The sequence below is a fragment of the Vulpes lagopus genome, chromosome 10 (assembly GCF_018345385.1).
Source record: "Vulpes lagopus strain Blue_001 chromosome 10, ASM1834538v1, whole genome shotgun sequence".
Taxonomy (NCBI): domain Eukaryota; kingdom Metazoa; phylum Chordata; class Mammalia; order Carnivora; family Canidae; genus Vulpes; species Vulpes lagopus.
Genome location: NC_054833.1, coordinates 67,807,518 through 67,830,591, shown reverse-complemented (window position 1 = coordinate 67,830,591; position 23,074 = coordinate 67,807,518). Strand labels below are relative to the sequence as shown.

Here is a 23,074-nt window from a genome sequence, read left to right as displayed (position 1 = left end):
CTCTGCTCCCCAGTAAACAACACCCGGGCACTTTCCAGCAGTGCTCGGGTGAAACCCAAGGCGGCTCTGGAGGAGATGAATTATGGATCCACCCTCCCGGATTCTGGTCACAGCCAGAAGAAGCTTGGCTGTCCCTCCCCAGGCCACCCAGACCAGTCCTGGTTGCTCCCAGCCGGAGGAGGCTGCACGTCCAGCAGCGGGCAGGAGACTCGGCGTGTCCCCTTGTCTCCAAGTCCAAAAGCTTGTGACCGGGCTGTAGCCCGGCGGGGTGCAGGCAGCCACCATGGCAAAGGAGGAAGAGGATGAGAAGAAAGCCAAGAAAGGGAAAAAGGGGAAGAAGGCGCCGGAGCCGGAGAAGCCCAAACGGAGCCTGAAGGGAACGTCGCGGCTGTTCATGGGCTTCCGGGACCGCACGCCCAAGATCTCCAAGAAGGGCCAGTTCCGGAGCGCCTCGGCCTTCTTCTGGGGCCTGCACACTGGCCCACAGAAGACCAAGCGCAAGAAGAAGGCGCGCACCGTGCTCAAGTCTACGTCCAAGCTCATGACGCAAATGCGCGTGGGCAAGAAGAAGCGGGCGATGAAGGGCAAGAAGCCGTCCTTCATGGTCATCCGCTTCCCGGGCCGGCGCGGCTACGGCCGCCTGCGGCCGCGCGCACAGTCGCTCAGCAAGGCGTCCACGGCCATCAACTGGCTCACCAAGAAATTCCTCCTCAAAAAGGCCGAGGAGTCCGGCAGCGAGCAGGCCACGCTGGACGCCTGGCTCAACCGCGGGGACTCCCGCGTGGGCTCCCGCAAGCTGCCCTTCCCGTCGGGCGCCGAGATCCTGCGGCACGGGGGCCGCCTCCGCAGGTTCCCGCGCAGCCGCAGCATCTACGCGTCGGGCGAGCCCGTGGGCTTCCTGCCCTTCGAGGACGAGGCCCCGTTCCGGCCCTCGGGCTCCCGCAGGTCGCTGTACGGGCTCGAGGGCTTCCAGGACCTGGGCGAGTACTATGACTACCACCGCGAGGGCGACGACCTGTACGACCGCCAGTCGCTCTACCAGTACGAGGAGGAGCAGGAGCCCTACGTGGGCTACGGCCCCTACGGCCCCTACGGCCCCGCCTGGCCGCCCTACGGAGACCACCCCCACGGGTACCCGCCCGGGGACCCCTACGAGTACTACCACCCGGACTATTACAGCGGCCCCTACCACCCTGCCTACCCCTACGGCTACGGTTACGACGATTATGAGCCCCCGTACGCGCCCCCGGCGGGGTACGCGTCCCCCTACAGCTACTACGACGGCTACCAGGGCGATCTGTACCCTCGCGGCTCCTACCTGGACCCCTACCTACCTTATGAGGCGCCATACCCGCCCTACGACCTGCCGTACGACGCGCCCTACTTGGACCCCCAAGGGGTGCCCTTTGGCGCCCCCTACGGCATCCCCTACGCCGAGGGCATCTATGGTGGCGGCGACCAGGCCATCTACGCTCCAGAGGTGCCCTACCTTTACGCAGAGGAGCCGGCCCCCGGGTACCCGTGGGTGCCGCCGCCCATCCTGTCGCCCCACAACCCGTACGCCCACCCCATGGATGACATCGCGGAGCTGGAGGAGCCGGAGGAGGCGGGTGGCGAGCGGCAGAGCACCTCCTTCCGCCTGCCCAGCGCCGCCTTCTTCGAGCAGCAGGGCATGGACAAGCCTGCCAGGTCCAAGCTCTCCCTCATCCGCAGGTTCCGCCTCTTCCCGCGGCCCCAGGTGAAGCTGTTCGGGAAGGAGAAGCTGGACGTGTCCCTGCCGCCCTCCCTGGACATCCCTCTGCCCTTGGGGGACGCGGACGAGGACGAGGACGAGGAGGAGATGCCCCCCGGGCCCTCGGGGCCCTACGCGCACCCCTTTTGGGGCTTCCTCACCCCGCGCCAGCGCAACCTGCAGCGCGCCCTGTCGGCCTTCGGCGCCCACCGGGGCCTGGGCTTCGGCCCTGAGTTCGGCCGCCCCCCGCCTCGCCCGGCCACCTCCCTGGCCAGGTTCCTCAAAAAGACGCTGTCGGAAAAAAAGCCCATCCCGCGTCTCAGGAGCAGCCAGAAGGCGCGGCTGGGAGGCCCCGCGGTCCGGGAGGCGGCCTACAAGCGCTTCGGCTACAAGCTGGCGGGCATGGACCCCGAGCGGCCCAGCACGCCCATCGTGCTCCGGAGGGCCGGGGCGCGGACGCGCAACAACAACAACTCCCACCGGCCGCCCTCGCCCGCGCCCGCGCCCGCACCTGCACCTGCACCTCCGCCTGCGCCCCGGCCACCCTCCCACTGGAGCGCGCTCCTCCCCCCGCCGGCCACCCGGCGGCCCCCCAGCGCCGGCCCCGGGACCCCGCCTGCCCCACCCTTTGCTCCGACCCTATCCGGCCTGCCCCGGCCCGTGTCGCCCTACGGCTCTGTCCGCAGGCACCCGCCGCCCTGGGCCGCCCCAGCTCACGTGCCCCTCACGCCCTCTGCCAGCTGGTGGGGCTTCGTGGAGCCCCCTCCTGTGGCCCCGCAGGCGCCCCCCAACCTGCTGGCCTTCCCCGGCCGCCGGCCCTCCTTCAGAGGGTCCCACCAGCGACCTGCAGCCTTTGGCGTCCTCTGGCCCCCGCGGCCCTCGCCCCAGCCCTCCCTGAGGAGCCTGCCTGGCCTGGGCTACCGCTCACCCATGGGGGGACCGTCCCCTCAGCCATCCCTGCGCACCCGACCCTTCCAGCCTCCCTTCTCGCCCCCGCCCCGCCGGCCCCACTCGCTCCGGGAGCCCCAGTCTCCGCGCCGCATCTCTGGGCGCCTGGGCCCACCCCGCTCACCGGTGCTGGGCTCCCGCGGCCACCCTCGCCGCCTCCTCTGTTGGGCCACGGCTCCCGATTCCGATCACTCAACCTGCCCTCGCGCCTCCCGCACACATGGCGCCGCCGAAGTGAGCCGCCCACCAGGGCTGTGAAGCCGCGGGTGCGCCAGCCCTTTCATCGGCCTCCTGGGGCTGGGTCCTGGCCTGTGGGGGCAGTAGCGGCCCCTGAGCCCCAGGAGAGCCAGAGGGAGCCCGAGGACTCAGAGACACCCTGGATGGTGCCCCCACTGGCCCCCAGCTGGGATGTGGATGTGCCTCCCACCCAGCGACCCCCCTCGCCCTGGCCAGGAGGTGCAGGCAGCCACCGTGGCTTTTCCAGGCCACCCCCTGTACCGGAAAACCCCTTCCTCCAGTATGTGGGCCCTGTGCCGGCCCCGGCTTCCCAACCTGAGGACCCAGCCTCAGACTTGACTGATGTCTTCCTGGTTAGACACCACGATCCAGGGCCTGGACAGTTGGTAAAATCAGCCAGCTCGATCCCTGAGAAGCCAGAAGAAGAGGCCACTCTGGAGGGCCTTCAACCACCAGCAGAGCCGGAGCCCTCAACCCCGACACCTCCCAAAGACTCCCCGCCACAGCGGAAGGCGCTAAGGCTCAGCCTCTCCTACCCACTGGCCGCCTGTGAAAAGAGGAGAGCCACGTGGCCACCATGGCGCCGCTGGGGGACACTGCCCAGCGCCCCAGACCCCTTGGCACCTACTGGGCCCCCAGGGCCCCTGCCCAAGGCGGGTGAGCGGCGCCAAGCAGGCCCTGGGCGTTTTGCTGTGGTCATGCCACAGGTGCAAAAACTCAGTGCTTTCCAGCGAGTTCGTCCTGCCGCCCTGCAGCCTCCTGTCCAGGTTACCCAGGACCCAGAGCCCAGGCCCAAGCCAAGAGCCTGGAGTTTGCTCTGGTCTTGTTTCTGGCTGCAAGCGGAGGCCCACCGACCCTGGCCACCACTGCTCACCCGCCCCCAGTCCTGCCGCCTGGGCCCTGGAGGCAATTGCCTGCCTCATGGGGGCCCCTGGGAAGAAGTTGGCCCCAAAAGCTGGTGGAACAAGGTATGAGGGCATAGGTCAGAGGGAGAGCTTGGGGGTTCTGTCCTGGAAGCGGAGGCAAGAAACAGCCTCACGACCCTGGTGAGGCGCTGCCTGCTTGTGCCTCAGTCTTCCCATCTGTAATCTGAGGAGAACAGCCTTTGGGCTCCCCAGGAGATGCCAGTACAGAGCAGGCACAGTACAGAGACTCTGGAAACTTCTCCTTGTCACTTTAGGAAAGGGATCTTGTCCTAGCCTGTGCTCTGGGCAGCCTAAGTTCTGGGTTAGTCTGGATGGCACGTCTGTCCCCAGCAGCCCCTCACAGATTTTGTCTGAATACAAGACCTCAGGGCTTGGCTGTCCACCCTGTCCCATCCCCACATCCACATCCATACTGTTTCTCTTGCCACCTACTGACCCTCCCCCAGGATGGAGTTCCTCTCCTGAGTTGCTGCTTGCGGGCAGTTCCCTGGGCTGCAGGATTCTGAACTGTCCAAGGATGAGGGGCTCAGGAACCAAACTTGTAGCATCCTCATTGCATGGTGAGGAAACTGAGGCCTAGAAGGTCACACGGTGGATCAGGGGCTGAGTTAGAAGCCTGTCTGGGCCCCCTGTGTAGTGCAGGGCAGGTGGCTTGTCTGAAGGGTGCCAAGCTCGTGCCTGGCTACCACGTTCATGGCGGAATGCGAGCCTGATGCTGGGTGGCCCTCAGTGGAGGGGGGTGGTCACCGGAGACTCCCCCGGGACGCCTGGGGTAGGCGGGGCATGCAGGGGTGGTGGGTGTTTCTCAGCCTCTGCAGACGATGCCCCGGGGAGCGGGTGGCTAGCCGGCCCGGCAATGGCGACCGGGGCAGCCTGGCTGCTGGGGGGGCCCTGGCCCCGGCGCCGGGTGCCCCGTGCTGTGTGGGCTGCAGCATTGTGGGAGCGGGGCGCGGGGCGCCCAGGGGTGAGGGGCAAGGATGCCTGGGCCCTCCTCACCCTGGAATACGTGAGTGGCTGAATTATTCAGGGTTTGTGGCCACTGGCGCACATGGCCAGACGGGTGGGCGGGAGGCCAGGGCCTCAAGGGTGATACTTGCTGTGCCCTACTTAGCAGCCGGTGACAGGCATGCAGCATGCAGGGCTCCCTCCTGGTGTCCCCTTTCCTTACCTGCTCCGAGAAGGATGCAGGCTGGATCTGAGAGGCTGGAAAGGCAGGATGCACACATGTGCTTGCGGTCATGCGGGTCACATGCAGGCCTTTGTGCCTGGGATGTGTTCTTAGGTGTACCGTGGCCAAATAAGGGAAGCATGTATGTGTAATGTGTCTATGCCAGGGTCTGAGCAAATGTGGCATTATTGGTGTCAAGAATGTGCACATAGATGGGCACGGTGGCAGCAGGTGGCATCAGGACTTTTGTCTTGAGCCCCCCAGGTGTGGTTGAGATAGACTCAGCTCTCTACGCACATGAGAATGTATCAAATGGACATTGAGAGCATGTACCTATGCATGTATGCCTCTAGCCAGGCATCCCATGCCTGCATGCGTGTCCATAGGCAATTTGCAAGACTAGGGGTGTGTGGGAGTCGCATTAGCTGCAAATGCCTTTGCATTTGGGTCTGAGTGTAGGGGTCTGCATGTTTGCCCTGAGTGCAGGGGCCTGGTGCTGAATGGGAGAGTTTCAGTGTCCACCTTCCTCGAGGCCCCATCCACCAGGACATGGATGTTTACCAGGTTGTCACATAAGCAAACATTTGGGGTCCATCTGGGGAAAGGGTATCAGTGTTGGAGAACATGAAGTTGGGAGCACTTCTGGGCAGAGGGAATAGTATGTATGTGTGTGTGTGTGTGTGTGTGCACACGTGGGCACGTGCGTGTTCTCACCCCCAGGTCAGGACACTTGAGAGCACATGGGAGCACCTGCTGCAGAAAATGCATGGGCAGAGGGCAGGCATGTGCTCCCAGGAGTAAGGGTTGTATGCGGGTTCTGTGGGGCTCGGTATTCCACAGCAGGGAGGCTGCAGGACCCAACCTGGCCTTGGCCTTGGGGATCCTTCTTCCCCAACAGGAGCAGGTCCCAGGCATGTCTAAGACAGGTGGCCGCGCATGGATGCCCTCCAACCAGGCCAACCACAGACTCTCTCTCGTAGATGCACTCCATCCGCAACCTGCCCACCACACGGTTCCACGAGCAGTGCCGGGAGGATGGTGTGGAGGACATGACGCAGCTGGAGTGAGTGGAGGGGGGGGGTGGGGGGCTCAGCAGGGGGTCATCACAGGGTTGCACACTTCTGGCCGAAGCTTGTCCTCCTGCTTGGGGTGACTCTCACCTCCTGGCATGTTTCCAATGCTTCTATTTCCTCATCCGTGAAGTGGGAGCCATGCAGCATCACAAAGCCAGAGTGTTTGTGTCTGAGCTGTGAACTCAGATGGGCCTGAGTTCAAATCCCAGCCTCACCACTTACTGGCTGAAAGACTTTGACACTCTGTGCCTCAGTTTCTCATCTGCAAGATGGGGGTGGGTGGCAGTTACTGTGGAATGCCCAAAATGTCCGGGTTATGTTGGTCAATATCATCTCCCAGTCACAGTGACTTGGCCCTCACGTCTGCTTCCCAAGAGCATCCCGCACTCAGTGAGGTGGGGACGATGACTATCATATACATGGAGAAACTGAGGCACAGAACAGAAGGAACTTTCCCAAGGTCTCACAGTTGGTTGGTTTCAGACACAGGACTTGAACCCAGGCCTTTTTGACCAAAGCCCTGGACTGAGGGGGGCCCTGATATTTCCCCTCTTCCTGCCCTCCCAGAGACCTCCAAGAGACCACTGTGCTGTCTAACCTCAAGACCAGATTTGAACGGAACCTCATCTATGTAAGTCATGGGGCTGGCTCTGCCCTGAGCTCAAATCAGAAAGGTAGCTGCCTCTTGGGGCCACAGTGGGAAGCACAGATTTCTCCTGCTGAGCTCCAGATGTGTGGCTTCTGGTTTGAACTCTGGGGTTTCTATCATTGGAGTATAACATGCTAGAGCCCAGGGTTCTAAAATCCAAAGTCCTGAAACATAGAGTCTTAGAACAGTGGATGCCAGAGACACATCTGGAGACAGGAAACTCAGAAGTGTGACCGCTTACTGGGAACCTAGTGGATAAAGCTTCCAGAGACCTGGAATCCATAGGCCTGGATCCCAGGAAGAGAGGTGGAAGGGGGCCGGAGAGATGGAAGGGGGCTGCTGGCCCCACAACAGTGGGCCAGAGGGCCAGAGGCCCAGAACCACAGAGCAGGAGGGAGGGCTGGCCACAAGGGCTCTAGCCACCTCAGAATGCCCCGGGCTCCCAACTCCCTCCCCACTCCAGGCAGTGGAGGTTTGACCTCACTTCAAGGCAGAACCTTCTGGAACCTGGCCCTGACTATGCATAAATGAAGTTCATGATAGCTGACATAGCCACCTTTGCAGATTTGTGGCTGTGGGGTTTTGCTCACTTTAGCTGCCTCCCAGCCTCAGCCTGGTCCAGTGCCTGACATTTCTCAACCAGAGTAGATCCCCCATCAAGCTTATGAGAGGGCCCCTGGGGCAAATACAGAGGCTGGACAGCCAGACACCTGACTCCATGGAAAAGGGGCTCCAGGCTCCTGGAAGCTGGGGAGGAGGGCCACGAGAAGGCATAGGCTCTGAAGCCCCTGCCTGCCCAGCAGACCTACATCGGCAGCATCCTGGTGTCGATGAACCCGTACCGAATGTTTGGAATCTATGGGCCAGAGCAGGTGCAGCAGTACAATGGGCGGGCCCTGGGAGAAAATCCCCCGTGAGTGTCTCTGGGGTTGGGTATGGGGTTCTCCTCGGGTCTCCTGGGTCCCTCTGCCTGAGCCAGGCGAGTCCCTGCCTGCCCCTAAGCCAAGGGTAGGGGCAGCTAGTGGCTGGCAGCCCACCTGTTGGGCCCAGTTGGTTTCTCCCCCAGTCTGGCCACAGTCCTCTCCACATTGTTGGCCATGGTGGCTCTGACCAGAATGGGGGCAGGGAGCATTTCCCCAGGGTGGAGGGTGGAGCAGAATTGGCTGCCAGGGTGGACAGAGATGCTTTCCTACCTGACCCTTCAGGGGTTTGAGAGGTGGAGCCCTGTCCCAGTGATACCTGTGGCCTGTCTCTCCAGGCACCTCTTTGCAATTGCAAATCTTGCTTTCGCCAAAATGCTTGATGCCAAACAGAATCAGTGCATAATTATCAGGTGGGTTAGGCTGGGGACCTTTGTGTGCATGGGGCAGGGTGGGGGCTGGGGGAATGTATGGGAGGAATCTCAGATGACAGGTCTGCATCAGGCCAGACCTGCTGTGGGACCTGGGAAAAAATCGCTTGGCATATCTGGGCCAGCCCGCCATGACCTCTTGTGTCATAGGAGGAGAAGGGTAGGGGTAGGGGTAGCCCAGAAGAGGCAGTGAACTGGTTGATGCTCACTCTGCTCCTTTGCACCGTCAGCGGAGAGAGTGGCTCTGGAAAAACTGAGTCTACCAAGTTGATCCTGCGCTACCTGGCCGCCATGAACCAGAAACGAGGCATCACGCAGCAGGTGAGTCTGTCCGTTGCATGGTCTGTCTGATTCCCCAGGACTTCCAAGCTTAGTGCTCCCCTAGAGACAGGCTCCTCGGCCCCAGTTGGAGGATGGGGAAGCCGAGGCCAGGGTTGTACTGTGAGGGCTCCTGGGACTCTGGCTCTTTCTGCCACCCCCCTCCCCACCCAGGGCACACCTGCCTGGCCAGAGTGGAAGCCCCATGGGCATGGGAGTCACTCCATTTCTCCTACCTGGCCTTACCTTCTTGGTGGGCCGTAGTAGATGCTGGGGCACTGAGGACATGGGGCCGGGGGAGTGCAGGATTGGAGCATTGTGGAGAGGGCCACATCTTCTCAGGTTTGGAACCTGAGAATGTGAGACCCTCAATAAAGCTTTTCCAGGGACATACTGTTTGCCAGGCCCGGGCTAGGTGATGGGGAGGCAGGTGGCAGCAATACAACATTCCCACTCTCATGGGAATTTCATTATAGTAGAGGAAAGAGAAGGAAAAAATACACAAGTAAATTATGTCTATGTGAAGAGGTGGGAAGTTGCAGAGGGAGAAAAAAGCAAGGAGGAGGGTGGGGAGTTTGGGGGGATTGTAATTTGCAGCATGGTGGTCTATGAAGACTCTACTGAGAAGGTGAGGGAGTGGGCCCTGAAGACACCTGGAAGAAGAGCAGACAGGCAGAGGGAAGAGCAAGTGCAAAGGCCCTGGGGTACAAGGAGGTCTAGTGTGCACAAGGGATGGCAAAGTGGCATCATGGAGTCCAAGTGTGGGAAGACAGTGGCTTGGGCCAGGAGGTACTGATGAAGATGGTGAGCACAGCTAGACCCAGGTGCAGTTTAAAAGGTCAGCCAATGACTTGCTGAGGGACCTGTACTGGGGTGTGAGAGATGGGGTGGAGCTGTCATTAGTTGTGTAGGCAGGGCCGTGGAGGAAAGACAGGTACCCTGAGGAGTCTGCTGGGCGTCCACGGAAATGATGGGAAGGTGGTGGATACACCCATGTGCCTGGAGCTCAGAGAAGGTGAGTCTGGAGGTGAAGGCCCCTCAGCTCAGTCTCCAGAACCGAACTCTCAGACTTCCCGCCGCAGGCCATGAAGATCGGCAATGGGCCAGTGTCCCAGCCAGTGGCAGTCTGGGCAGGTGATCCAGGGACATCAGGTGGGGGCTGCGTGACCCTTAGTGGGAACTGGGTCTGCCCAGACTTGGTAGTCCAGAGGGGTCCCTTCCCCCAGGCCCCTCTGATGCCTGCCTCGGTCTGCTGCCCCTCTTATGCCAGCCTGGTCCTCTGGGGCCCTCCCTTTGCTCCAGGCAGGGTTTCAGAACCCCTCTGTTTAGACTTCTGCAAGGACTGGCTAGTAGGCAGGGAAAGGTGTGCACTGAGTACCTCCTACACGCTAGGTGTTTTAGTTATGTTGTCACGTTAGGGCTGCACTGCAGCCCTGGGAGGCAGGTTCATCTGTGTCCATATACGGACTGGGACACTGGGGTCTGGGAAGGGAGATGACTTACCTGATGTCCCCAAGTGTGTGTGTGTGTGTGTGTGTGTGTGTGTGTGTGTGTGTGTGAGCTGAGATCTGAAGCTCAAGGCAGAGAGCTGTCTTGGCAGGGATCAGGGAGAATGTAGCTGGGTCTGGGAGTTTCTGTGCCAGGCATTCCGTAGATGCCAGCTGAGATAACCTGGGTCCATTTCCTAGCTGCTGTTCTGCCCTGCTCATGTAATCTGACGGTCCTTTCCTAGTGTCGGCTTCAGGCATGGCTGGATCCAGGGTCTTAAACAATGTCCCTTGGTTTGGCTCCACTGTCCCCATCTACAGGCATCATTCTCAACCTGGATCAGCAAGACAGTGTTAACAGTGTACCACCCAGACTTCCCAACGTGCCAGTGAAAGTCTCAGGGTTCCCTCTTGCTGGACTAGATTTGGCCGTAATTCTAGCTGGACCGAGCTGTGCCTCAACTGGCTGAGGCCCAGGCCACAGGCTCTGCCTCTGGGCTGAGAATGCAACAGGCGTTGCCTGGGGTGGAGAGTGACTGGGTGCCGCCCAGCCCAAACTACAGGCTATCGCCCCACCTGCGGGTTGAGTAGAGGGCCCCACAGGACCACATGGGGTCCAGCCCAGCAGTCCTCTCCCCAGCCCCTGGCCGGACACTAGGAACAGAGGAGCAGCTGCCTCCCACTCAATGCCCTCAGGAGGATTCCAGAATAGGAAGTAATATAAGCCAAAATCCAGGCAGACCCCAATTCACTGAAGAGCCCCAGTTCAGCTCTTGTCTGAGAGCCCCAGTTCAGCTCTCGTTGGCTCCTGCTCTCGTCTGGGCCGTGGTCTACTCCTTTGTGCAATGGACACGGTATTTTCTGGACTAAATGGGACCATGAGAGTGAGCAGGTGAAGGGAACTGGCCCCTTCCCCAAAGTCACACTTCTGCAGAGAGTGGGCGTTCTCTGCTCCTTTTCTGAGAATTTATCCGGAGGAAATGACAGCCCGAAAACACTGTGTACACAGTGACACGCATGCTTGTCACAGCGTTGTGATCTCATTCGTAGGACTCTGGAGTCCCCGGGCACCTTACCTGGCCTTTCCAAGCCTTTCTCTGATCTGTAAAATGGGTGCATCAGTACCTACCTCGCAGGATGGTTAACAACCATATAATTAGAGCAAAGGGTCTGGCACCCGGTAGGTGCCTAATAAATGGGAGCTAGGACTAGCTATACCTTGGGCAGCTCTGCTGTCCTAAAATGCAGGTCCTTGTGTCACCTGTTTAGCAGATGCTCCTGGTTTGGTATAGATGCTGGGGACCTAGAGGTTTGTACACGGACAGAGATTCTTGCCTGTGGGAGCTGATGTTCTAGTGGGAGAGACAGGATACAAATAAGTGAGGGGATTTGCCAGCGGTGCTGAGGGCTGCAGAGGGAGGGATTTCTGGTCCAAAGGAGGGTGAGGGCCTGGGTGCTGAGGGAAGTGTCAGGGGGCCATGGTGCAGTGCAGAGCAAGGGAGGGAGAAGAGGAGACAGAGCCACCCAGGAGCTTGGCTCTGCAGGGTTTGGAGTCACAGCAAGGGCTTGGCTAGAGCCTGAGTGGCGTGGAAGCCGTGAGGGGAAATGTGACCTACCACAGGTTTTCAGAGGACCCCTCGCCCCCAGAGGAGCACAGCCAGGATCAGGAAGGAAGCTCTTCCAGGAGCCCAGATGGTTGACCACTGGTGGTCCATGGGGATGGGGTAAAGATGATATCCCCAGAGCCTTTTGGCAGGTAGACCCCGCAGACTCCCACACCCCAGGGCCACACTACAGTCCCCAGGCCCAGACAGCTGGGTTCATGGGTTTGCTCTCACCTGGAAACCCCCGCCCTGCCCACCCCAGGGGTCCAAGGGGTCTGTGGTTACTCTGTGGTCTAAGGCCCCTGGTGGCCTGGAGGGAGAGGGGTTCAGTCCCATGGGTGACCTGCTTCTGTTCTTGTCCCTCTGTCTTCCTCTTCCTCCGTCCTGGGCACTCCTGAAGATAAAGGTACTTGGAGTGTGCATGTGTGCCTCTGAGTGTGTGCACACACGTGTGTGTGTGGTGGCAGGATGGGCAGGAAGGGGCATCCAAAGACCTGTCCTGCCTGAGGGCTGCTGTGGGAGGGGTCTGAATGTGGGGGAGCATGAGGGGCAATGGGGGACACTGGGGACACCCAAGGGTTCTACAGGGAGTCCACCTGCAGTGGCCCCTCACACAGGGGGTCTTCAGGGAGGTCTGTGTCTGGGAACACCTAGGGGCAGCCCAGCCGTGCTCCCTACTCCAGGCCCCTACAACAATTCCCACATGTTCTGGGGTCCAGATCCTGGAGGCAACACCCCTCTTGGAATCCTTCGGTAACGCCAAAACCGTCAGGAATGACAACTCCAGCCGCTTCGGGAAGTTTGTGGAGGTCTTTCTGGAAGGGTGAGTGGGACGGTGGAGGGAAGGACCCCCAGGGGTCTTGCGGCCCACCCATGTCCTCAGAGCCCACACCAGCCACTACCCCCACCCACCTACCCTGCACAAGCTGACTGTGCTCCCCGTCTCCAGGGGTGTGATTTCTGGTGCCATAACCTCCCAGTACCTGCTCGAGAAATCCAGGATTGTGTTTCAGGTGGGCCAGACCCTCCCAGGCCCTGTGTGTTGGGATGGGCTGGGGGTAGGTAGGTACTCAGAGCCTGGCACCTGCTGGGGCTGGGGAAATGTTGAATTGATGAACAGAGATGTGTGTGTGTGTGTGTGTGTGTGTGTGTGTGTGTGTGTGTGAGAGAGAGAGAGAGAGAGAGAGAGAGAGAGAGAGCAGGTGATCTCACCCCCTATAGCTACATTGCCCCTTTCTTGTCCCTAAAGCACATGATCCAGCCATGACCTTCCTCAGGACCCTTGTACCTATGATTTCTTCTATCTGAGCACCTCTTCTCCCATACACCTGCATGACCAAACCCCTCATCTCCTCCAGGTCTTCCCTGAAATGTCACCTGCTCAGGGAGGCTGTCACATTTAAACCAACGCCCCTCTCCACCCCACCAGAACTCCCTGGCCCCTTCCCTGCTTTATTTCTCTCCGGAGCACTGTTCTCCATCTGACATGTCTTATTTTGACCAGTGATTTGCTAAGTGCTCATCTCCCCAGCCAGCGGGCAGGCTCTGTGAGGTCGAGGGCTTCTGTCTCCCTTGCTCCCCACTGGGCCTTGAGAGCCTGCACCAGGGCCTGTGACACACTGGCACTCAGCCACGCTGGTGGAGCAAACCATCAGGAGGCCCTGTGTGTTGTGTGTCCCCTCTGGACCGTGAACACAGCATACACAGGTGTGTGTGCCCGATGTGCACAAGAGAAGAAAGACTACCTTGCTCTTATTCCTCCAAGCAAAATTAAATCCTGACCTGAGCCGCCTCCCTACTGCCATCCCCAGCCAGTGCCAGGCTGGGAGCTCAGTCCTCACAGGGGCCTGGGCTCACCTCTGGGCCCTTGTGTACCAGTATGGGCCAGCACACCTGGCCTTGTGTGTGTCTGGGGGTCTTCTACGTGGGTGGCTCCTTTCTCTGCACCCACCCTGCCACCCTACAGGCCAAAAATGAAAGGAACTACCACATCTTCTATGAGCTGCTGGCTGGGCTGCCTGCCCAGCTGCGACAAGCCTTCAGTCTACAGGAGGCTGAGACCTACTACTACCTGAACCAGGTGAGCAGTGCAGGCGTCCGAGGGCCCCCGGGTCTGGCACCCCTGCCCCATCACCCTGGGTGGGCTGAGAGAATCAACTCATGGTGTCCTAATAGCCAGCAAAGGCAATGGGGGTTGGGGGCCATGATTTTGATTGAAAGTGTCTCATCATGACAAGGGTGACAGGCATCTTTAGGGTCCTAGGGGGGTGTGGGGGGCTACCTCATTTAATTTCTCTATAGCTTAGAACAGAGCTAAGCAGCCTGGAGTTATGGCATTTCCCCCTTTGAGCCTCAGTTTCCTCCTCTGTGAAATGGGGACAGCATAATACCACTTTTAAGGGATGTTGTGAAGACTAGACGAGCAAACGCATGTAAAGCACTTGATCAAGGCCCGGCATGCACCACCTGCTTGGGGCCTCAAGGCTGGAGGGCCTGGCCAGGGTCCCTGACCCCTGGTGCCTGCCCTTGCCCAGGGCGGGAACTGTGAGATCTCAGGGAAGAGTGACTCGGATGACTTCCGCCGGCTCCTGGCTGCCATGGAGGTGCTGGGCTTCAGTGGTGAGGACCAGGACAGCATCTTCCGCATCCTGGCATCCATTCTGCACCTGGGCAATGTCTACTTCGAGAAGTATGAGGTGAGAGAGCCCATAGCCCCCCATGGGGCCCTGACACCCTCAGGAGGCAGGTCATCTCCTCAAAAGCTTCCATTCTGCACCTGGGCAATGTCTACTTCGAGAAGTATGAGGTGAGAGAGCCCATAGCCCCCCATGGGGCCCTGACACCCTCAGGAGGCAGGTCATCTCCTCAAAAGCTTGGGAGCCATCTATATTTGCTTTTTGGGGTACACTGTGCATGTATCATTTGTTATCTCCCATGACCCTCCAGCCACCATTGGAGTTGCTCCTCTTTTTTTTCTTATTCGTGTATGAGAGCTTTTAATATATGTGAAGGAAGTCCACCCTTTGTCTCTGATGTGAATTGCAAATATGTTTTCTAGCTTATCATTTCAATTTTGATTTGTATCCAAGTTTTTTGGTATTTTGCTTGCTGGTTTGTCCTATTTTGTTTTGGTTTTTTGCCATGTAGATTTTAAGAGTGATTTTCAGGCATTTTATTTATGCATCGTTTCTTATATAAATTTTAGACTTTTAATCACTTTTGGAGACAGTTATTTCTCTAACATTGTAACAGCTTTCTCCCATAATTTTTTCAGAACTTTTTATGATGTGTGTGTGTGTTAACATTTAATCTTTGGCTCACCAGGCACTTATCCCAGGAAGACGTGAGGTTGGAATCCAATTTCTTTTTTCCCACATGGTTACTTAGTTATGCTAATCCTGTAATTCAAGAAATACAATCATGCACTAAATTCATGCACTAAATTCTCACACATATTTTTGCCTAATTCCTGATTGCCCATTGTGCTTCATTAATCTGTGTATTGTGTTTCTATCCCCACACTGTTTTGTTTTGTTTTTAAGATTTTATTTATTCATGAGAGACACACACACACACACACACAGAGGTAGAGACACAGGCAGAAGGAGAAGCAGGCTCCATGCAGGGAGCCAAACGTGGGACTTGATCCCGGGTCTCCAGGATCACACCCTGGGCTGAAGGTGGCACTAAACTGCTGAGCCACCTGGGCTGCCCTCCACACTGTTTTCTTTAAAATATTTTATTTATTTATTTGGGGATCCCTGGGTGGCGCAGCGGTTTCGTGCCTGCCTTTGGCCCAGGGCGCGATCCTGGAGACCCGGGATCAAATCCCACGTCGGGCTCCTGGTGCATGGAGCCTGCTTCTCCCTCTCCCTCTGCCTATGTCTCTGCCTCTCTCTCTCTCTCTCTCTCTGTGTGACTATCATAAAGAAATAAAAATTTAAAAAAAAAGATTTTATTTATTTATTTGTAAGAGAGAGAGTGTGTGTGCAGGCAAGGACAGAGGGAGGGGCAGAGGCAGAGGGAGAAGCAGGATGTGGGACTTGATTCCAGGACCCTGAGATTATGACCTGAACCCAAGAGAGATGCTTAACCTACTGAGCCCCCCCAGGGGCCCCCCGAGGGCTTAATTCCCCCCAGGGGTTTAATTATTATAACTCTAACATGTTTGAGTATCTCACAGGGCCCCCTTCACTCCCCTTCTATCTCAGGATTTTCCTGGTTTTTGTAGCTTATGTTTTTTATACAAGCTTTAAACCCAGTTATCTAGTTTGAAACACACCACTGTTGGTGTTTACATAGACGGACGCGCAGGAGACCGCCTCGGTGGTGAGTGCCCGGGAGATCCAGGCTGTGGCGGAGCTCCTGCAGATCTCTCCCGAGGGCCTGCAGAAGGCCATCACATTCAAAGTGACTGTGAGTCCCTGGGCACCATGGGCCATCAGAGCCTCCTGCCACTGCTTGGACAGCATAGGCTTCTCCTTGCGCCTCGATTGTTCTCCCCTTTTCACACCTGCTCATGCTTAAAGGCCCAATGCAGGCATCACCCCACCCTCCAGGAAGCCACCCCTGACCCCAGTGTGAGCTGTTACCTGCCCTGGGCTCCTACACCCTGGCCCTTTGTCTCTTTCCAAGGCTGATCTCACTGGGTCTGTCTGCTTATGCCTCTGTCTCCCCCATTAGACTAGCAGCCCTGCCCCCGCCAGCATAGCCAGGCAGAGGGGGGATGAGAGGGTCCTGTTCTGCCCTGGCCAGCTGTGTGCCTGAGACCAGTCACACCATCATTCTACCTCCTTTCCTTTCCCATAACCTCCCTAATCCTCTGGGGGGCTTCCTGGAGGTGGTGGCCAGCCTGCTGTCATTCAGGGGCCTCATCCCTCCCTAGGAGACAATGCGAGAGAAGATCTTCACCCCCTTGACCGTGGAGAGTGCCGTGGATGCCAGGTGAGGCCTTGCTCCTCCCTGCCTGAGCCCCTGATGCCTGCCCTGCCCACCCTTCACCCCCCACCCTGCCTCTGGCAATGTGCCCACCTGCCCCAGCACCATCTCTGACCCAGGGATGCCATCGCCAAGGTGTTGTATGCGCTGCTCTTCAGCTGGCTCATCGCCCGGGTCAACGCACTGGTGTCCCCGCGGCAGGACACACTGTCCATTGCCATCCTGGATATCTATGGCTTTGAGGTAGGGCTGTACGGGTGGATGAGGGACAGGGGACATAAAGCCTCCTCTCCCCTTCTCTGCCTACAGCATCCACTGTCATCTGCCCCTGATTGCCTCTCATCTCCTTCACTCACTCTCAAGCACTCCCTGAGGCCATGGAAGGCAGGGAGGGCCCGGGGAGGCTGGGGCCGGTGAGCAGAGCCTTGGGTGGGGACACCTGGGCTGCTGGCCAAGGAGGGAGCAGGCCCAGCCTCACCACCCACCTGGCAGGACCTGAGCTTCAACAGCTTCGAGCAGCTGTGCATCAACTATGCAAACGAGAACCTTCAGTACCTTTTCAACAAGATCATCTTCCAGGAGGAGCAGGTGTGTACTCCCGTGCCCTCCTGTCTGGCCGGTGGGTCTCCTTGGAGCCAGACAGGAAATGCTGGCTCTTTAAAGGCAAATTGGAGGTGGTCAGGTGGAGTGGAGGGAACCAGCACATTCAAAGGCCCGTGCCCTGGACAGGGAAGCTGCTGGGTGCTGAGCCAAGAAAAGCTGTCTTGGGGGATCCTTCTCCCCCTCTGCTGGGCTGTCCCAGGTGGAGGGTGGAATAGGCTCAGAGATGGTTCATGTTGCCCCTCCACGGAATGAGCTTCCTATGCAAGCAGAGGTGCCCCCGCCAGGCCCCTTCATGTGGATCCAGCCTGGGAGGTAGGGTGGATGGGGCCTGGGCAGGGCCAGGAGGCTGAGCCCCTGACACCCACAGGAGGAGTACATCCGGGAACAGATAGACTGGCGGGAGATCACCTTTGCTGACAATCAGCCGTGTATCAACCTCATCTCTCTGAAGCCCTATGGCATTCTGCGCATCCTTGATGACCAGTGCTGCTTTCCCCAGGTGAGCCACTGGTGCTGGGTGAGCCTGGTCTGCTCGCTCAACATCTCTGAGCCTCATGTCCTCATCAGGCCTGGGTCCCGCCTTCTTCTCTGCTCTGGCCTGGGGACAGGAGCTCAGAATACCCAACCTGCTGTTCGCAACCCAGGGTGACTGAGGCTGGTTAGAGGACAGTGGGCTGCCAGAGTGGGGTACCAGCTTGGGAAGTCACAAAAGGCTTCCTGGAGGAGGTGACCTTGAGGTTGGACCTCAAACTCTGATTGGAAGACACAAGTAGGGACGTCCACTTCCCCACCTAGGGCAGTGGGCAGTCAGAGGCAGCTGTGACTTGCTCCTCCCCTGTGCTTATCAGGAAACAGGGCTGCTAGATTTGCCACAAGCCCAGGGGCAGGGTGCCGGGGTTCCCTGCCCACCCTCTGACCCCTGCCTGCCTCCAGGCCACAGACCACACGTTTCTGCAGAAGTGCCATTACCACCACGGCGCCAACCCACTCTACTCCAAACCCAAGATGCCGCTGCCCGAGTTCACCATCAAGCACTATGCAGGCAAAGTCACCTACCAGGTGAGACCCAGGATAGCCCACCTAGCCTCCAGGGCCACCGCAGTTGGAGACAGAAGCACAGCGGGGACTGCAGACACTCCCACTTCTAGTCCTGGGCCTGCTGATCCTCAGCTGTGTGACCTTGGGCAAATTGCTTTACCTCTCTGAGCCCATCTTGTCCTCTGGGAAATGGGGATCATGGTAGTGCCCATCTCATGTGAGTGTGGAAGCCTAGGGCTGGGGTGGATGTTAAAGAGTAGCTGTTATTAGTAGTGATGGGGTCACTCAGTTATCTCAGACACATTCCTGCCCTGGAGGTGTCTCAGGCCAGGATTCGAAGCTTCTGTGCCCACCTGGGCCTTGTTTTTCTCACCTGTAGGACACAAGATAGCATCTTCCACTGAGGATGGGGCCAAGATCCAGACAGTCATGTGAAGCTAGAGCTAGTGCCCCCCTCCCCGGAGGATTGGGAGGGTAATGGGGGTGGAAGGGGAGGGGACTATGGCAGGAGGAAGGGTCCAGATAGGGAGGTAGAGGCCCAGGGGGGCAGGGCCAGGGTCCCCAGGGCCTGGGAGCCCCTGACCTGCTGTAGGGAGGAAGGAGGAGGCTGGGAGCAGGCAGGCTGAAGCACGCTGGCATAGGCTGTGCCTCCAGGCTGTGTGGGGTCCTACCCAAGCCGCCCTACTGTTCCCCCCGGCAGGTGCACAAGTTCCTCGACAAGAACCATGACCAGGTGCGCCAGGATGTGCTGGATCTCTTTGTGCAGAGCCGGACACGGGTGAGCCAGCTGGGCCTCCTGCCACTCTGTCCCCACCCCAGAGCGCCCAGCTTGCTATCAGGCCCTTTCTCAGTCCAGGAAATGGGGAAGTGCCCCAGGTATCTGGTCCTGCCTCTGGCTCCCCCTGGCTGCAGCCAGGCTGTGATCCTGATCCCAACCCAGAGTCGGCCTTGCTCTGGGCTTTCTCCCATTCCTGGTCCTGCCCCCTGAAGGGCCATGCCCCTGGCCGGCCCCTCTGGATCACCCCGGCCCATCCTGGCCCTGGCCACCTAGCTGTGCCCACCCTATCCCCCCACTGAGCGGTTCTCCCAAATGGCCCTGTTGTTCTTAGCCACCCACCCTATCCTCTGGGCCTCTACCTTCTTCTCTGTCCAATGGGCACCCTCCTGAGGTTGTGGTCAGAGTTCATGACGATGTGCGTCACAGGCCACCTCAGGGCCAAGTGCATGGTCAGATTGAAATAAAAAAGCCAGCCCGACCATGGGACAGGTCTCGTGGAAGGTGCTGAGCACCAACTTGAGAGGCATGTGATCCAGGAGGACAGCAGCCTTGCAGAGAGGGCTGGGGTCTAGTGGGTTAGTTTTCTGATCCCTCTGGTTTGGAGATTGGACTCTTTGTTTTTAACTCTTTTTGTTGTCCCCAACCCCCACCCCACCAACCTGTTTCCTTGTTTCTGTCTCTCCCCCCACTCATCTTCCTGTCTCTCGTGCCTTGACTATGGCCCTGGCCTGCTGCCCACCCCTGCTCAGGTGGTGGCACACCTCTTCTCCAGCCACGCCCCACAGGCCACCCCTCAGCGCCTGGGCAAGAGCAGCTCTGTCACTCGGCTCTACAAGGCACACACAGTGGCTGCTAAGTTCCAACAGTCGCTCCTGGATTTGGTGGAAAAGATGGAGAGGTGAGCATGTAGGTGGGAGGGCACCCAGTCTCCCCTCTGACCCACTCTGTGACCCTCAGGGGTCAGCACCTCCTGCTCTGGGGCCTCAGGGTGCCTTCCTTCTGCCCCTGTGCAGGTGTAACCCCTTGTTCGTACGCTGCCTGAAGCCCAACCACAAGAAGGTATGTGATGGCTGAGGCCCCTGGGAGAGCCAGATCCTCCTTCCCATGCTGTGTGACCTTGCAAGTGGCTGTACCTCTCTGGACTTCCATCTGCCCAGCCCACTGTGGGGACTATTTGTGGTTGGGCTCATATGCAAACTCCTTTTCTGGGCCTTCCTTACAGGAGCCAGGCCTCTTTGAGCCAGATGTGGTAATGGCACAGTTACGCTATTCAGGGGTGCTCGAGACTGTGCGAATCCGCAAGGAGGGCTTTCCAGTGCGCCTGCCCTTCCAGGTGTTCATCGACAGGTATGTCAGTCAGGGTGGTTCCTGAGCTCCACAGCTCCATACCCAGCTCCCCCATGGCCCCAGGAATACAGAACCCAGGCAAAACAGAGCCTGCCATGCACAGTTGCTCAGTTGTCTGCTGTGCGAGATCGTTATGCTAGCTGTCACATAGCGATGTACTTCTCATTCCGCTATTTTTCCTAGTTTTATTGTGTGTGTTTGGGGGAGGGGGCAGATTCCAAAGGAGTAATTTTAAGTTATTATGCACAATTTCCAGCAGATGGCAGTAAACTGTCTTATTCAACTGAAACCACAGGTACCGCTGTCTTGTGGCCCTCAAACACAACCTGCCGGCCAGTGGGGACATGTGTGTGTCGGTGCTGAGCCGCCTGTGCACGGTCATGCCAAATATGTACCGCGTTGGTGTCAGCAAGGTGAGTCCCGCCTCACGTGTGGCCCCGGGAAGCCCCGACTTCAGGAGCTTTAGAACTGGAGCCTGTGGAGTGAGAAATGGCCCAGCCAGAGAGCAGTGGCCCCAAGCCAGCGTAGTGGACTTGGTCAGCGGTCAGTGGAAGGCGCATCCCAACTCCAGACCTATGCTCGGGGGCTTCCCCCTGCCTGGCTCCCCATCACTGCTCCTTCAGCCTCCCCATGCTCAGCCCATCCCCGGGTCCAGGAGGCCGCCCGTCTGGTCTATGTATCTCCAGGCCTCCCAGAGGAGGCCAGCCACTCCATGCCTCAAGGCCCGCCTCCCCTCCTCAGCTGTTCCTCAAGGAGCACCTGCACCAGCTGCTGGAGAGCATGCGGGAGCGTGTCCTGCACCTGGCAGCCCTCACGCTGCAGCGCTGCCTGCGTGGCTTCCTCATCCGGCGGCGGTTCCGCTCCCTGCGCCACAAGATCATCCTGCTGCAGAGCCGGGCCCGGGGCTACCTGGCCAGGTACAACCCCCGCAGGGCAGGACTTGCTACCGCCTCTGAAGAGGCCTTGCCTGAATTGGGGTATAAGCTCCCTGTCCCGGAGGTGTGTGAGCTGAGTGTCGGGACCTCTCTGCAGGAAGGGTGTGCGGACTCTGTCTGCTTTTGGATGTCCTGCCCACCTGCCCCCTGGCCCCAGCCTGCATCCTGGTTCTGGGAGCCCTGGGACTACAACCTGATGGGATGTACACACTCCAGGCAGTTTCCTCCAGGACCTGCCACTTAATTTGCTGTGTGACCTTGGCTGAGTCACTGCCCCTCTCTGAGTTTCATGGGGCTTGTATAGTGAGTCATGGGCAGTGATACACAAGCCCGGCTGGCGTGGGCATCTCTGCACCTTGGTCACTCTGCAATCCTATGCCCTGCCCTCCCCAGCCCCCAAGACACTTCTTTACTCCCCACCCCTAGGCAGCGGTATCAGCAGATGAGGAGGAGTCTGGTGAAGTTCCGGTCCCTGGTGCACACGTATATAAACCACCGGCATTACCTCAAGGTGCGGACCTGCTGCTCCCCCTGCTCTGGGGAGCCAGGCAGCAGGGAGAGGGAGGAGGCCCTTAGCCCCCACGAGGAGACTGTTGGCCTCAGAAAGTCTTGGGTTCGAATCCCCACTCTGCCACTCACCAGCCAGGACTTGGCCTTCCCTACCCTCACTTTGTCTGCCTAGCCCTGGGGTTGGGGGGTGGGGGTTCAGGGACATGCTGCATGGGGAGGATTTAGCCTGTGCTGGGTTCATAGTGAGGCCTTCAGGAGTTGGGTGTGATGGAATCTGTCAGCCTGAGCAGCACTGGATATGGTTTTACTCTTACCATAATGCCAGTGTTGGCCCGTTGTATAAACCCACCCCCAGAAAGACAAGTGTAGTCCACAGAGCCTTGAAAACCCACCTGGCCTCCACTGAAGGCTCTGTGGCGTGACAGGAGGGGAGTCCACCCCGTGTCTCTGGGCAACTACAGAAATCCTCCTGGGGGTCTTTTCCTGTCCTGAAGTATTACTTCCTCCGCCTCTTGCCTCTCTTTCTCGCTCTTTCTCCTGTGCCTCTCTGTTTCTCTGGCCAGAGCTTTGCGCCCTCTTTGCTGCCTGTAGGGGGGCCAGTTGCCCCCTTTGCTTCTCTTGCCAGCCACCTCCCGTGGGTTGGCTCGGGCTGCCCCCGGGGCCCGGCTGGGGCCTGCCGTCGCCTCTGCCCACTGTTCTCCTGCCCCCGCCTTGACCATCTGCTCTCCTGCAGCTGAGGGCAGAGCGGAGGCTGCGGGTGGAGGAGGCCCGGCTCCGGGAGCTGGAGGTGGGTGTGGGCTCTGGGTGGCAGCAGGGACCAGAGGGGAGGCCGCCAGGTGGGAATTGTGGCAGGGCCGCCCCTCATGCTGCATGGTCCCCGCAGGAACTGAGCAAGCGGGAGGTGGTGGCCGTGGGGCACCTGGAGGTGCCCGCTGAGTTGGCGGGACTCCTGCAAGCGGTGGCGGGTACGTCAGTGCGGGGCGGTGTGGGGAAGGGGTGGGCAGGCACAAAGTCTGGCACCTCATGCCCCCCTCTCTCCACAGGCCTCAGAGCAGCCCAGGGACCCCGGGTGGCCCCTGTGCGGACTCCCCGACTCCAGGCCGAGCCCCGTGTCACGCTGCCCCTTGATATCAATAACTACCCCATGGCCAAGTTTGTCCGATGCCACTTTAAGGTAAAGGCTGGCATGAGCCCAAGCAGCCCTGGTCAGCAGGCACTGTTGTCAGCCTGGGGCAGGGTCCTGGCCATGCCCTGTGGCATGGGCTCATACCCAGAGCCCTTGACTTGCCGGGTCATAAGGAGTCCAGGGGCTCCAGAGGAGGGCCAGACAGACATGGAGGGCCCCCAGGGACTTAAGAAGTGGCCATTTGCCAAGTACCTCATCCCTGCTTTCATTTCGGGCTCTCCAGGAAGAGGGACTCTCCAGGGGGCT

At 59.0% G+C, this 23,074-nt stretch overlaps 1 protein-coding gene across 1 annotated transcript in view; it reads left to right on the top strand.

Annotated features, from left to right (window-relative positions):
* Window positions 1-283: 283 nt before the first annotated feature.
* Window positions 284-23,074, top strand: part of MYO15A (myosin XVA) — a 50,046-nt gene continuing 27,255 nt past the window's right edge. Inside the window, 28 exon segments of the mRNA XM_041772319.1 lie at window positions 284-2,807; window positions 2,810-3,885; window positions 5,992-6,074; window positions 6,652-6,715; window positions 7,537-7,646; window positions 7,992-8,066; window positions 8,315-8,405; window positions 11,894-11,899; window positions 12,213-12,316; window positions 12,443-12,506; window positions 13,460-13,573; window positions 14,028-14,189; window positions 15,796-15,909; window positions 16,379-16,437; window positions 16,551-16,674; window positions 16,924-17,019; window positions 17,402-17,533; window positions 17,968-18,093; window positions 18,773-18,850; window positions 19,600-19,748; window positions 19,864-19,909; window positions 20,073-20,197; window positions 20,493-20,610; window positions 20,939-21,114; window positions 21,559-21,643; window positions 22,376-22,429; window positions 22,526-22,607; window positions 22,686-22,816. Of these exon segments, the coding sequence (XP_041628253.1) occupies window positions 284-2,807; window positions 2,810-3,885; window positions 5,992-6,074; window positions 6,652-6,715; window positions 7,537-7,646; window positions 7,992-8,066; window positions 8,315-8,405; window positions 11,894-11,899; window positions 12,213-12,316; window positions 12,443-12,506; window positions 13,460-13,573; window positions 14,028-14,189; window positions 15,796-15,909; window positions 16,379-16,437; window positions 16,551-16,674; window positions 16,924-17,019; window positions 17,402-17,533; window positions 17,968-18,093; window positions 18,773-18,850; window positions 19,600-19,748; window positions 19,864-19,909; window positions 20,073-20,197; window positions 20,493-20,610; window positions 20,939-21,114; window positions 21,559-21,643; window positions 22,376-22,429; window positions 22,526-22,607; window positions 22,686-22,816 (6,168 nt within the window).